This window comes from Cetorhinus maximus, chromosome 2 (assembly GCF_964194155.1).
Source record: "Cetorhinus maximus chromosome 2, sCetMax3.hap1.1, whole genome shotgun sequence".
In the NCBI taxonomy this organism is placed as follows: domain Eukaryota; kingdom Metazoa; phylum Chordata; class Chondrichthyes; order Lamniformes; family Cetorhinidae; genus Cetorhinus; species Cetorhinus maximus.
Genome location: NC_135880.1, coordinates 28,886,827 through 28,902,728, shown reverse-complemented (window position 1 = coordinate 28,902,728; position 15,902 = coordinate 28,886,827). Strand labels below are relative to the sequence as shown.

The 15,902-nt window shown below is 42.8% G+C and overlaps 1 protein-coding gene across 1 annotated transcript in view; it reads left to right on the top strand.

Moving 5' to 3' along the window:
• LOC144689893 (uncharacterized) overlaps positions 1 to 15,902 on the top strand; it is a 171,333-nt gene that overhangs the window by 90,035 nt on the left and 65,396 nt on the right. Inside the window, exons 17-19 of the mRNA XM_078557388.1 lie at positions 6,143 to 6,282; positions 7,911 to 8,039; positions 13,226 to 13,557. Of these exons, the coding sequence (XP_078413514.1) occupies positions 6,143 to 6,282; positions 7,911 to 8,039; positions 13,226 to 13,557 (601 nt within the window). The remainder of the gene's footprint in view (positions 1 to 6,142; positions 6,283 to 7,910; positions 8,040 to 13,225; positions 13,558 to 15,902) is intronic.

Here is a 15,902-nt window from a genome sequence, read left to right as displayed (position 1 = left end):
TTGGCCCACCTGGAGGAGGTGTTAAGAAGATTCATGGAAGCCAGCGTACTGTTAAAGAAGGAAAATGCACGTTTAAAGCACCAGAAGTCACTTATCTAGGTCACAGGATGGACTCCATGGGTTTGCATCCGGTAGAAGTGAAAGTTTGGCAATACAAGATGCACCCTCACCATCCAATGTAACAGAACTCAAGCCCTTCCTGGGTATGATCAACTACTATGGCCGCTTCTTGCCTAACTTATCAATGGTGTTGTCACCATTACACTTGTCGTTAAAGAAGAATCACCATTGGTCATGGTATTCACAACAGGAAAAAGCCTTTGTGAAAGTAAAAGAACTGTTGCATTCGTCACATTTATTGATACACCAAGATCCATCGAAAGAATTGATATTAACATGTGCTGCCTCTCCTTATGGTGTAGGGGTTGTGTTATCACATAGAATGGAAAATGGATCAGAAATACCCATTGGGATGTCTCCACAGTTGAGAAGGGTTATTCCCAGCTAGAAAAGGAAGGTTTATCAGTGGCATTCGGGGTGAAAAGATTCCACCAGTACCTACATGGACGACATTTCACCATCGTATCGTACCATAAACCATTAATGGGTTTGTTCAGTGAGGATAAGGCCATTCTGCCAATAGCATCAGCAACAATACAATGTTGGGCTCTGTTATTATCTATGTATGGGTATACTTTTATGTACCGTCCTGGCTTACACATTGCAAATGTGGACACACTCAATCGTCTCTGGTTACCAGATAGCATTGTACATGCTCCTGTTTCACAAGAAGTATTGCTGTTACTTAATTTCTTGGATTCTTCATTTGTGTATGCAAAGCAAATTAGAAATTGGACGAACAGAGATCCAATATTGACAAAAGTCAGAGACTTTGTTTTGCAAGGATGGTCAGATTTGCCTGTATCTAAAGATTTGAGATCATTCCATGCCAGAACACAGAATTAAGATGTCAAGATGGAATTTTGTTATGGGGATCAAGAGTTGTCATCCCATCACAAGCTGGAGAACCACTCTTGACAGAGATTCACAGTGCGCATCCAGGCATATCACACATGAAAATGCTTGCGCGAAGCTATGTCTGGTGGCCAGGCATTGGCAGTGACATTGAAAGCATGGTGAAGCACTGTCCCCATTGTCAGCAACAACAGAAGTTGCCTGTTTCAGCTCCCCTGCATCCATTGCAGTGACCTGGTCGACCCTGGGTTAGAATACATATCGATTATGTAGGACCATTCTTAGGTATCATGTTTTTGTTGATTGTAGATATGCATTCTAAATTGATGGATGTTTATGAAGTCAAATCGTCAGCGTTGAGTGCAGCTGTCAAGAGGCATGCTTTAGCATACATGGCCTAGCTGAAATCGCCATTTCTGATGATAGTACAGCCTTTACCAGCACAGAGTTTTAGAAATTCATGGACCTGAATAGAATCCACCATATACAGTCAGCCCCTTGGCATCCCTCATCAAGTGGTTTAGCCAAGAGAGTTGTACAAATTTTCAAGCCTAGTATGAAAAGGTTAACAGAAAGTGATCTAGAATCTCAACTTTCCCACTTTCTTTTCAGTTATCATACAACACCACATTCGACTACGGGTTCAACACCATCTGAATTTTTAATGAAATGCCACCTACGTACATGGTTAAGCCTGGTCTTTCAAATTTAGAGGGGAAGGTGGAGCAGAATCAGACTAATCAAAAATTTAACCATGACATACGCAGCAAAGCTCGCACATTCAGTGTAGGTGACACTGTATTCGTACGAAATTTCGGAAATGGACCTTGTTGGGCTCCTGGAACCATTGTCTCAGAGACTGGTCCATTATCTTTCCAAGTACAAGTGGAAGTTAGAATTGTCTGTAAGCATGTGGATCATATTCATGCTTGAGAGACATTCCAACAACTAACAATTCCTGAGGTGATTGATCGACCTAGAATAGACGTACCTGATGTCCCTGTAGAGTTGTCAAACCCTCAACTGCCACTTTCTGATGATGTGTCTCATGATGCAGTTCCAGATCCTGTTGAGGAACCTCCAGTGGTAGAGCTACCCCCCCTCTAGCTGTATAAGGAGAGCACCTCAGAGACTTCATCTTTAATTACCTGAAGTGGTATATCTGTTTATGTTATTGGATATTGAAATGTTTCCCTGTAAATAGAAATTGTAAAAAACTAAAAGGGGAGCAAATGTGGCAACTGAGGGTATAGCCCCTCCTGCTGTCTTTCAGGAGTCACATGATGTTCTGTGGAGGCTCCGACCATTGGGCCTTAAGCGCGGGCAATCCAGGGGGGTGGGGCTTCCTGGCGAGAGTCCTGATCGAGCAGGTAGCAACTGAAAAGCTCTCTGTAATAAAGTTTGGCTGTTTCATGTTGAAACCTGTCCGCTCTGCCAAGTCATTACAGCACTCACCTCCTATCATTGAGCGACATCACTGTGACATAGCTCCTTACGCACATGCTCAGTAACTATCATTAGAGTTAACCCTTTACTCTCCTGCTCTCGTGACCTCATATTCAACCCCTTTTATCTGACATTTCTTTTAAGCACGCATTCTAAATGCTATCATTTTATGTTTGTCTTTCTAACCAAAAGCTCCAACCTATCAGATGAGGACTATGCTGCCAAGCAGAATTCCTACAGCCAGCTGAAAACCAAAAGCTGGGATTCACTAGGCCAAAGGCTGGTGGCTGGAAAGACCTGCTTATGCTGGGTCTTGCTCGCTGCCAGCTTTAGTTTACCTTCTGTCTGGAGCCAGCATAAGTTATCTGCGAATCCTTGGCCAATGCATGGCACTAACATGATACAGTCTACAGGCTGTAGACGTACCACAAGTGTACCTTCTCAGCCTGGTAAATGTTTCTCTCCTAACCAAATCTATTGTTTTTTTCAGTGGTATAGATTGAGGGGTAAATATTGGGTGGGACACCAAAGAGAGCTCCCCTGTTGTTCTTCAAAGTCATGCCATAGGATGATCATATATCACGAGATAGAAGGCAATGCCTCATCCAAAAGATGGCACTGCTCATAATGCAGCACATTTGGGGCTAAAGCAGGCAAAGTAAATGATGATAAAAACAAAAAGCTAAAAGCTACTGCGGATGCTGGAAATCCAAAACAAAAATAGAATTACCTGGAAAAACTCAGCAGGTCTGGCAGCATCGGCGGAGAAGAAATCAGTTAACGTTTCGAGCCTTCATGGCCCTTCGGCAGATGATGAATTTGAGAATATTCTGAGCTATAACTGAAATTCATTTAAGAGAAAGAAAGGAATGCTTTACTGACCTCAGAACATCCCAAAGTGTTTTACAACCAGTGAGGTACTTTTAGAAGTGTGGTCACTTTTTTAATTCGGGAAAGTGGCAACCAATTTGCACATAACAAGCTCTCATAAACATCGATGTGGTAATAACCAGTTAATCTGTTTTTGTGATGTTAATTGAGGGATAAACATTAGCCAGGAGATTGGGTTAAAATCTGCTGCTCTTCGTTGGAGCAGTGCAGTGGGATCTTTTACGTCTACTTAAGAGATCAGACGAACCTCAAAAACAGCGATTCTGAAAAATGCAGCACCCCCTGACTGAAATGGAGTGTCAGCCTAGATTTTGTGCTCAAATCTTTGAAGTGGGACTATGAACCCAGAATTTCCAGACTCAGAGGTAAGTGTGCTACCCACTGAGTCACAGCTGGCAGTGTAAATGTAGAACTTAACAACTATTGAAGGAAAATCACATTCTCTTTGAGTAGAATATGTCTGATTGCGAAAGCACAATGGTTCAGTCCTTGTGTGCTTGATGCCAATCTTCTGAGCAAAACAATTTGTTTTCGTTGTATGATGTTAAATTTTAGATAGATTTTTGATAGACAAGGGAGTCAAGGGTTATGGGGGGAGCAGACAGGAAAGTGGAGTTGAGACCACAACCAGATCAGCCATGATTTTATTGAATGGCGGAGCAGGCTTGAAGGACCAGATGGCCTACTCTGGCTCCTAAGTCATATGTTCCTATGTCCTAGCACTCAGCAAAAGCTGTACAAAGAATTAATTCTCTAAAATTTGCAGTAACGGATGAGTGACTCTTGGGGTGGGGTTTTCTGGCCCCACCCACTGCCGCGATCATCCAATCTTACTGATTGTCAATGTGCTTTTGTCTGAGCCATGGAATCTCCCACAGTGGGTCCCACCACAACGGGGCTGGAAAAGCCCAGCCCTGGACTGAGTAAACTCATAACTTGTGGGATGTCACTAATCCCAATTCTTTTTTAGTGCAATTGAAAGAATGTCCAAGATGCAAAATCCATGGCCTAAATTTTTAATTATATTCTGGAATATATGAAAACAAGATAACAAGATAACAAGATTTCAAATACAGTTCAATAAGGACGAAAAGCATACAAATGTACATATTAGGAGCAACGGAGGAGTAGGTCCCTCGAGCCTGCTCCGCAATTTGATAAGATCATGGCTGATCTGATTGTGGCCTCTACTTTCCAGTCTACCCACTAAGATTACTCTGATTTCCAGTGATCAGACATCATGAAGCCTACTTTCTCCTCAGAAGTAAGAAAAATGGCTGATATTCTCCCCCCTAAGACAGTGGTGCCAACATGAATTAGAAGGACAAGGGCAGCAGATAGATGGGAACACCACCACCTGGAAGTTCCCTTCCAAGTCACTCAACATCCTGACTTGAAATATATCGCCGTTCCTTCGCTGTCGCTGGGTGAAAACCCTGGAACTCCCTTCCTAACAGCTCTGTGATTGTACCTACACCACATGGACTGCAGTGGTTCAAGAAGGCAGCTCACCACCAACTTCTCAAGGGCAACTAGGGATGGGCAATAAATGCAGGCCCAGCCAGCAAAGCCCACATTCTGCGAATGAATAAAAAAAAATTAAAAATATTGAGTGTTAACTAATGGCGTCTTTACGTTTACTTCAGTTATTTATTGCATTCTTTGCTTATTATTGCACATTCCACGGCCAAAGAACCAATTGTGTTAAGTGTAAACATAGCTCTAATCTATTACAATTTAGTTTAATAATCTAAATACTTTCAGTGCTTAGCATTTCACCAAATTTTGCTAGGGCTCATCTTTTGAAAAAGGCTTTATGGCTCCCCAATGGTTCTGTTGGTTAAGGCAATGCGTAGCTCAATAACATGGACCAAGGAAGTTCCAAATTTGACCAGTGATATGTGCTCAGTTAGTTTTTTTATTCTTTCACAGGACGTGGACATCACTGGCTCGGCCAGCATTTGTTGCCCATCCCTAATTGCCCTTGAGAAGGTGGTGGTGAGCTGCCTTCTTAAACTGCTGCAGTCCATGTGGTATGGATACACCCACAGTGCTGTTAGAGAGAGAGTTCCAGGATTTTGACCCTCAGCTTTTATTCTCAGCTATTGCGACAGTAGGCACTCTACAATTAATCTTGGCACCACTGTCTTAGGGAGGAGAATATCAGCCATTTTTCTTACTTCTGAGGAGAAAGTAGGCTTCATGATGTCTGATCACTAGAAATCAGAGTAATCTTAGTGGGTAGTCTGGAAAGTAGAGGCCACAATCAGATCAGGCATGATCTTATCAAATTGCGAAGCAGGGTCAAGGGACCTACTCCTAATGTGTACATTAGTATGCTTTTCATCCTTATTGAACTGTATTTGAATTCTTGTTATCCTGTTTTGCCTCACTCATTTCTGCTTGTGTTAGATTCCTTTATGTTCTCCATCATCCATACCTGGAAACTAAATGCAGTATCCTTCAAGGCCTGTGTGGATTAACTTATCCTCTGATTGCTCCATTTCTCTCTCTCTCTCTCCCTGGTGATGTGCATTGCCTATGCTATCTGCATTTCCAGGTAGATGGGCTGAAATCTGTGGTTTGCCATGTGGAGAGTTGCAGCCTATCTTCAATCTTCCTGACTGTCACATCTAATCCCTTAACTCTTTGCTTCAGTATTAGTGACTGTAGATTCCCGGTATATGAATTACCTCACATCTCAATACTGTGTGAATGACTGATTTTTTTTTTAAATTTCAAAATATATGCACTGTTTCCTGGAAGGTACTTCTGCACAATGTCGATAAAATGAAGGCAGTTTAAATACCGTTTTATATTTTCTGAACAGGAAGGTTGATGACTTGAACATACTGAATGAAGCTATACACTTGTCCAAAAGAGTCTTGCTTCAGGATCCTTGTCAGTTGGCTTCACAGCTTCTCGGCCGTTTACAGCAGATTATTGCAGAGGATAAACCAGTGGCTCCAGGTACAGATGAAAGGATGGCTAACATATAGAACATCAAATACAAGCACAATCCTCTTTTCAACATCCGGCATATGACAGTTACTTTATGATGATGACCAGACTGTAGCACCAAGTATGAGTTAAAATGCAAAAAAAGCAAAATAGTCTGTATCAAGAAAGAAAATGGTGAAAAAAATTAATGTTAGATTCATTCTTCTCTGCTGTAATGTAGAACTTTTGTAGGTTTACAAAATTATGAGTGGCATGGACAGAGTAGATAGTCAGAAGCTTTTCCCAGGGTGGAAGAGTCAATTACTAGGGGACATAGATTTGAGGTGAGAGGAGAAAACTATGGAGGAGATGTGTGGGGCAAGTTTTTTTATGCAGAGGGTAGTGAGTGTCTGGAATTCGCTGCCAGAGGAGGTGGTGGAAGCAGGTACGATAGTGGTGTTTAAGAGGCAGCTTGACAAATACACGAATAGGATGGGAATAGAGGGATACGGACCCCGGAAGTGCAAAATGTTTTAGTTGACGGGCAATATGATTGGCGCAGGCTTGGAGGGCCGAAGGGCCTGTTCCTGTGCTGTACTTTTCTTTGTTCTTTGACATAGGGTTTCAGAGTGACATGAAGTGAATTTCAGTGAGGCTATTGGGAGTAACAAAGTTCTCCCAGTGCATTAGTGGATGAATGCCTTGGGTGATGTGATATTGAGAATGTCCCAGGTTGGGTCCCTGGTTTGTACTGCATTTGTTGATGCAAGCTGGGACATACAGCAGCTGTAATAGTACTACTGGCCATAGATTCCTCAGTCAAGGAGGGGAAAAAACAAAATGGATTCCTGTCCCTGCTTGCTTTTCAGTGACTCGAGCTGAGAGTTGCACGGAAAGATGGCAAGTCGAGGAAGGAAGAAGAGAAAATTGAAAAATAAAACATGGGCCAGGGTTTTAAAGCCCTTCCCATCCAGCAGGATATTATGGTCCCGCTGAATTGAATGAAGATTTAAATGGCTCACCGCATCTGCTGAGGGGAGACACACCGCGACAGGGCGGTAAAGTCCTGGCCATAAAGTAGATGGCACTGAAGGGAAAGGCTACTTCTTCACAGGAACAAATGGAAAATGAGAATGTATTAACCCAGCCCACTTTACCATGGCTACTAAGGATGGGTGATTGAGCAATGGTGGTAACCTAGCTCAGTGTCTGACCATTGGATAATGTGTGATCGGGGGAGGCTCAGAAAAGAGAGGGTGAGAATATAATTTGAAAAAACTTCTTAACAACAGGAATGGATAGGTGGAAGAGTCAGAAAGCATCATTGAATAGGAAAGATGCTTTCCCATGGGAAGCATCAGTGCTGTAATCCAGCCAGTCTTCTTGTGATTTCCGAGCAATTGGTTTAGAGAAATGGGAGAGGGAGGCCACCAGACCAGCTCTTTAGGTTGAAACTGATGTTGGACATAAATGAGGAATTCTAACAGAAGGTGGTGAGTTTCATTTTGTTTTAAACCAAAAACGAAACTACTGACTTTGCTTTCAGATTTCTTAATTTAATCAAGTGTAATGTAAACATTTCTATTATACTTCAAATATATTTATGTTCATATCTTAATCATGACTTTAATGTGGAACCTGCATTATCTGTTCTTCAGATGACCCGAAAAAATACCCACACCTCCTGCGTTTGCTCAATCAGTGTCAAAGATCTTCAATCCCTTTCCTCGTACCTTCATTCACCTGCCTCTTGCCCCCAGGTGGCTTGCTGTACGATACCTTGACAGGTAAGAGAAGCAGTCTCCCTAGGATTCTACACAACCTTAGCTTACAACATTATATTTTGCTTCAGAACAAAAGCAAAATACTGCAATTGCTGGAAACCTGAAAGCCAAACAATAAATTCTCACTCCACAGATGCTTTCTATCCTGCTGAATGTTTCCAGCACTTTCCATTTTTATTATGACATTTTGGTTACTGGCTGGTTCACATTTATGTAAGTTTAATTACATTTAATAACTTATACCCTTAAACTATCTCCAGCCTATTCACAATTTCTGCTGAACGCTTTAAAAGCCATACTTTCCTCTATTTCTGATAAGTGCCTGTTGTGTTTCATGTGTAATTAGACCTCTATTTCTTTTAGATGTAGGCCAGAACTTCCATTCCCTGGTGGGGAGGGAGGTACCCCAGAAGATGCGGTGGAGGTCCACACACAGGGCCTCATGTAAGGAAGGCATGAGAAGTTTAAACTTCCGATAGGCAATTACCCTGCACCTGGAACCATCCGATAGTCCGATTTAAATCAGAGGCTTCAGATGGTTCTGACTCTCTTAACAGAGTAGTTACTCAGAAAATGTTAGAAGGATTAAAATCACTTCTAACTCCTGGGTAATACTAGTGATCCCCCTGATCCCCCACTAGAACCGCCCCCCCACCCCAAATAAGCCCCCCACCCCACAACTACACACCACACCGACCCTGACTAGCCCCACAACCCTGATCATCCTCTCCAATCCCCACCCCCAATAACCCCTACTTCTCCTGACTACCCCCCACACCCTGACTACCCCCAAAACCTCGAACAGCATTCCCACCCACCAACTACCCTCCCCATCCTCCGATCACCCTCCTGACTCCACTCTGACCATCTAATCCTGCCCCCACCCCCCCAGGACCACAGAAACCCCTTCCCTCTGACCACCCAAACCACCCCCCCGATCACCCAAGAACCCCCCCGATCACCCACCTCCCCCGGACCACCTGTCATCCCTCCCCCTGACCAGCAGCTAGTCCTGTAAAAAGAGGGTGGGGCTTCATTTCCCCCAATGCTGCTGCCTCACACCAGAAGGTAAACTCTTCTCACCAGGGCTGGGTTGGAAATTTTTAAAAATTCGTTCATGGGATGTGGGTGTCGCTGGCTAGGCCGACATTTATTGCCCACGTTCAGAGGGCAGTTAAGAGTCAACCACATTGCTGTGGGTCTGGAGTCACGTGTAGGCCAGACCAGGTAAGGACAGCTGATTTCCTTCCCTAAAGGGACATTAGTAAGCCAGATGAGTTTTTACAACAATTGACAATAGTTTCACAGCCATCATCAGACTTTTAATTCCAGATTTTTATTGAAATCAAATTCCACCATCTGCCATGGCAGGATTTGAACCCAGGCACCCAGAGTATTATCCTGGGTCTCTAGACTATTAGTCTAGCAAAAATACCACTACACCATCCCACCACAAAGTGAGAAGCATGTAGCCTCCGACTATAGTAAGTAAAAAGGAGTGCAGTGGCAGTCCGACTCTGGTTACCGCTCCACAGACGTCCTGGCCAGTATAGTTGTCCAGTATACCTCCATCTCCCATGAATTCCGTCATTGTTTGGAAGAAGCAAGGCAATGTTATAACTATCCTCAGCTGGCATCTCATCATCCATTAGGCTTCTCTATCCTTAGGAATTAAAAGAACCTAAGTTACCTATAACAAAATCTGTTACCCTGGAATAATTCTTACACTTCTTGTAAGTATGCACAGGAAGCATGTCAGCACCTGTAAAGATAAAGTAGTCTTGGTGAAAGGACTACACTCAAAACATAAAATTCTCTTTTTTTCCTTTTTGGATGCTGATGGACTGTTTATTTATACAATTTCTGTTGTTTACCTTAGATTTCCAGTGATTCTTGCTTCTTTATTACTTCTTTTGCCCTAATGAAGTAACTGGTGTTTTCCAACATCACCAGCACCAGTTTTATTTTTAAATTATTAGCGTTCTCCAATATAGGCTACTCTCAACCCCACTAAAATAACGACTATCTCAAGAATCATAGAATCATAGAATGGTTACAGCAAAAAAGGAGGCCATTCAGCCCATCCTGTCCCAGCCAACTCTCTGTCAGAGCAACTCAGCTGGTCCCACTCCACTGGCCTTTTCCCCGTAGCCCTGCAATTTTTTCTATTCAGATATTTATCCAATTCCCTTCTGAAAGTCACGATTGAATCCACCACCACCACACTCTCAAGTAGTGCATTCCAGATCCTATCCACTCCGTAGAAACATAGGCCAGAATTCTGATGTCAGAATTTGGGCCCTGCACGCCTACACATAAAATGACGCGCGGTGACATTGGGCGTGCGTCCCGACTTCACCGCACGTCATTTAGATCTTTCCTTCGGTGGAAATGTCAAAGGCCTGTTAAGGCCATTAGGGAAATAATTAAGATAATTAACAGCGCTGCCCGTCCAACTTAAGGTTGCCGGGCAGGCGAAGAGCCCAAGCGGCCTTCCCGTTTTTCAGGAAATCTGATCCATGGGCGGGATGAGGGTTCCTGAAGGTTTAATAATATCAATAAATAAATTCTGATAAATTGTCAAACATGGCCCAGTTCATGTGACACTGTCACATGGGGGAATATGTGTAAATAATTTTTATGTTTATTTAAAATTTCAATATGAACTTAATCTCCCTGAGGCAGCTCTGTGCCTCAGGAAGATTTCTGCGCTCTTTCATGCACATGCGCGAAAGAGCGCAGGCCCCGACTCTCCCTCCTCCACCCACCCGCACAGGTAGCGCTGAGCGCTACTAGCCATGTGTCACACTGGGCAGGCCTTAATTGGCCCACCCATGTAAAATGGTGGCGCGCAGCTGTTCGCAGGCAGCGATCAGCTCCGTGCCCGCTCATGCCCACTCCCAACCGACCCGCCTGACATTCAGAAGGTTCTCCCCAAAGAAAAGTTACATCACGGAAAGAGACCATTCTGTGCCATCCAAAAATGAGAAGAAAAAAAAACAAAAATTTTAATCCCACTTTCCAGCACCTTACTCATAGCCTTGCAGGTTACAGCACTTCAGGCGCAGATCACATTTTCTATACCCTTTCATTCCACTTCCCTTCATTTACAAATCCAATCTAATCTTAAGTGCTTTCACATAGTTTCTGCCTCAACCAGTAACTTCTGCAGCCTGAATCAGTGCCGTATCCTTTCTATTATCTAAACACCTTTCCTATAGTGTGAAGCTCAAAACTGCAGGCAGTGCTCCGACTGTGGCCTTAGTAAAGCTCTACATAGGTTCCCAGATACATCTCGATTTTTATATTCTTTACATCTCCGCATAAAAAAAAATTCCATTAGCTTTCTTTATAACCTTAATGCCTGGAAGAATTTTAATGTTTAGAAGAATGAGAGGTGATTTAATTGACACCTACAAAATTCCGAAGGGGCTTGATTGGGTCGACACTGAGGGATTGTTTCCCCTGGCTGGGGAATCTAAAACTTGGGGGCACATTCTCAGGACAAGGGGCTGACCATTTCGGACTGAGATGAGGAGAAATTACTTCACTCCAAGAGTTTTGACTCTTTGGAATTCTTTACCCCAGAGGGTTGTGGATGCTCCATCGTTGAATATGTTTAAGGCTGGGATAGGCAGATTTTTGGTCTCTCAGGGAATTAAGGGGTATTGGGAGCAGGCAGGAAATGGAGTTGAAGACCTAGATCAGTATTGAATGGCGGAGCAGGCTCGACAGGCCATATGGTTTACTCCTGCTCCTATTTCTTGTGTTCTTGTGTCTTGTGAATCTGAACCCCCAAATCCTGTTGTTCATCCATATCTGCAGCTTTCCAATTATTCATAGAATGATTTTACCTTTTTTTAAACCAAAGTATATCACCTCGCATTTACTGATGTTGAATTCCATCTGTTACCATTTTACCTATTCAACTTTCTTATCAACTATCTCCTTGGTCCTTGGAATTATTTCTACGCCTCCTATTTTAGTATCATCTTCAGATTTGGAATCCACCTCCATTCGCTTAAATCCAAATCATTGATTGAGAGCAGAGGTTACCATAACTTTTTGAGGCAATTTGGGCAGGTTTCAGGGTGTTGGATATATATTACACTGAAGCCATCTATTCAGTATATCCAAATTTGTTGTAGCTATGCTTGAAAATTTGTTTTGAAACCAGAAAACTCAACAGCTTTCAGAAATTTCCTAAAGTTGACCCTTCAAGTTTGAAATGCTGTTCATCATAAAGAAACTCTCCATTTATAACGACCAAACATGGGATTGTTTTGCTTCAATTTTTTAAAGGTTTTAAAAACAGTGGCATTGTATGTTGAAGCTCTATCATATGCCATCATTGAATGGGCATGGGATGGCACTCATGAGATCCTGATTTCAGAAGTGCCACAGTGGGCAGTGTTGAGTGTGCGCTAAAACAAGAAAAGTCAAAAGGACAGTGCTCCTGACCACCCCTAATACATCTCCCATTGAAAAGATCTGGTACAACCTGATGCCTTTTCCCACATAATAAGTTATTTATAAATGCTTTTTGTAATTGCTGCAATGAGTGGTGCTGGTTGAGGCCTACAGCAGTACCTCCAGCCGACCTCCAGCTTCCCCATCTGCTGGGGAAGCTGTATGTCACAAGTAACTAAAAACAAACTTGACTTTTTTTCAAATTGCACCACATCAAAGAAGCTGTGAATTTTTTTTATAAACATATCTGTAAGTATACCATAATTCACAAACAACCAGAGGCACCTTTCTCCATTAGAGAAAGGGTATTAATTGGTCAGGAATAGCTTGATAGGCACTAGCCCACAAAGGTAGGGCAAGTCTCCCATCAAGTACCACAACCAGTATGAGGATTGAACCTGTGCTGTAGGTATCACTTTACATCACACACTAGCTGTCTAGCCAACTGAGCTAATTGACCACCCATAGAGCTACCTACCTATACAAAACCATGCAAAAACAGTCTCATTTGTACAATGCTGTGACTCAAGGATATATGTAAATTTTGCAAACTCAATTAAAATTTAGAGAAAAATATAGTCCCCGTAGTATCCATATTGTGTAAAGTCCAGCACAATATAAATGACATATGTGCATAATTTACAGCTTTTCAGTGCTGTAAATTATTAGTTAATTGTCTGTATATAGCTACTTAATGGTTGCCTATTGTGATCATTCAGGTCACACTGACAAGATTACAGCTGTAACAGGTATCCAGAAAGGTCTTCAAGCAATCACTGCAGCCAGGGATAGGACTCTGAAAATTTGGGACCTCAAAAGTGGCAAAGTTGTGCGGACGGTTCATGGAGTTGGCAAGAATATTGATTCCATAACTATCTGCATGCAGAATAGTCTGGTTGCTGTTACAGAGGACAAGTCTCTCCAGGTTTGGGATATCTGTTCAGGAAAACAGATCTTTACAGTCAGTGACTCTCTGGATCCTCCCATAGTAACATCTGCAATGGATGGACATCTATTACTGGCCTTCTATGATGGAAGCCACTCTGTTAAAGTAAGAAAATCTATTGCTACTAAAACTTAATAAAATAGTAATAAAAGTACTTGATTCACAGTTCAGAAGCCATGGCTTCAAACACTGGGGCTAATAGAATTTCACAAGTTCAGTTGTACCTATTGGACTGAGACATTCACATCAGGGTTCAAATATATGACCTGTTCTGACATAAATCACCCTTACAAATGAACACAACTACATTGGGTAGATCTTGTTTGGACCCATGGGCTGGAGTCATAAAGGAAGGTGCACAATTTAATTGGCAAAATGAAGCTAGACTACAGACATGCAAAAACCTCATTTAGATAACATATTTTTGGAAATCTAGTTCAGATGAGGCTTCAGTCACAGCGTGAAGCTGGTTCATGTAACGAGTGTGTATCTGGAGTTCTGGGGCCTACATAATCTTCACATAGGTTTCTTATAAGGGAGATCATGGTTTCAGTTGCTGGTAAAAATGTTTTTCCACATTTGCAATTGAATTTTGTTCCATAGGAACATAGGGCAAAATTTTATGGCCCCACTTGCCAGTGGTATTTTCCAGTCCCACCAAAGCCAATGGATTTTTGAATGACTCGCCACATGGAGGCATGATGGGGCCATAAAATTCCGTCCATAGGACTTAGGAGCGGAAGTATTGCTTAATTTTGCTGCATAACAACTTCATATGCTTTTTTGTGCAAATGCTTCAGTTTTCTACAAGATGGTAACCCATTGGTTCTATATCAGGTCATTGAATCTATTCAAGGCTGAGTTAGAGTTGGTGTGATGGGGATAGGCAGGAAAGTGGAGTTAAGGCCACAATCATATTAGCCATGATCTTGTTGAATGGCGTGCAGGCTTGATGGACCAAATGGCCTATCTTGCTCCAGAATTCAAATTCAGTTTAAAGAAATCCTGAAAGAAAAACTTGGCATTAATAAGTGACCATGAAGCTGTTCAACTGTCAATTTAAAAAAAACAACTGGTTCATTGATGTCCTTTAGGGAAGGAAGCTTGCCATCCTTTCTTGGCCTGGTCTATATGTGACTCTAGTCCTATATCAACATGGGCTGGCTCTCAACTGCCCATGGAAGAGGCTAGCAAGCCCCCCAATTGTATCAACACACTATGGGCAGCTAGGAAAAAGTAGTGACTGGCCTGCTTCGACAGTGATATCCACGTCCTGAGAATGATAAAATAACATCTAAGTAGCATCAAAGAAAGTGAGGAGGCTGTAAATGCTTTGGATGCTCCCGCAGTACCATCTGATTTAGTTTTGGAGTACGAGTTCACGAGATGACTACAAACAGGGATAGAAGAGTGAAGTAGGTCAGGCAGATACAGCATTGATTCCCACCAGTAAAGAAAAAACTTGCTATTATCCTGGGAGCAACGTGTCAATGGCCACAGAAATCCAGACTGCCACATGCAAATGAGATTTAAATACAGCTTAAAGTAGCAATGTGACATTTTCTTCTATTGCTACTGGTTGTTCATCTCATGAAATTGACTCCTGTATAAAGGGGGCTTTGAGTATTGCTAGATGGCTGTGATTCAATGGAGCATATGACCATAGGAACAGAATAAGTTATTTAACCTATCTGTTCCACCATTCAATTAGATTCTGGTTAATCGGAATATTATAACTCAAATGACCCATCCACCCAGAGGAATTGAGTTAAGGACCTCTTTTGAAAGTTTGCTGCTGACACCATCTCACCCAGGCTGATTGTGTCAGGATTGTTGCTGGTGCTGTGGTCATTCATTTTGTTTTCATCATTACTCTTTCATCACAAGAGGCAAAGGTGTTTGACTTCAGCTGATACCTGCTCGTAAACATCATGGATGGAATTTAATACCCTCCTTCGAGGTGAGTTATGAGGCGGGGGGCATTTAATTGGACAGGAGGATGCCTGATGGCGATCCCAGCGCCTTCCACCTTTGTCCCGATTAAGTCTTGGATAACCTCCCTGCCCCAACTCCAATTGAAACTTTTAAGTGGGCAATTAATGCCCACAACAGAGGGTGGGGCAGTTATCAGGTGGGACGCCCAAAAAGCAGAACCCGGCCGGGTTTGCTTGCTGGCTTCTTGTGGGGGTCTTCCTCGTTCACAGGCGCTTAAAGCCTGATCGAGAGTCCCAACCAGGAAGGGGGAGGGCTGCTGAGAGCCACAGCCCTGCCCTTTCTTCCGACCACCCTGACCCCCTCTCCTTTAGCCAGCAGCCCCTTCCCTACGGTCCCCATTCTGCCTTCACTTAACCTGTGCCCTCAGTCCCTCGCTGATCCTGAGCCACTGGTGGGTACATTGCCAGCAGCTACCACCACTCCCCCAGTAGCACTAATGACAATGAGGAGCTGCT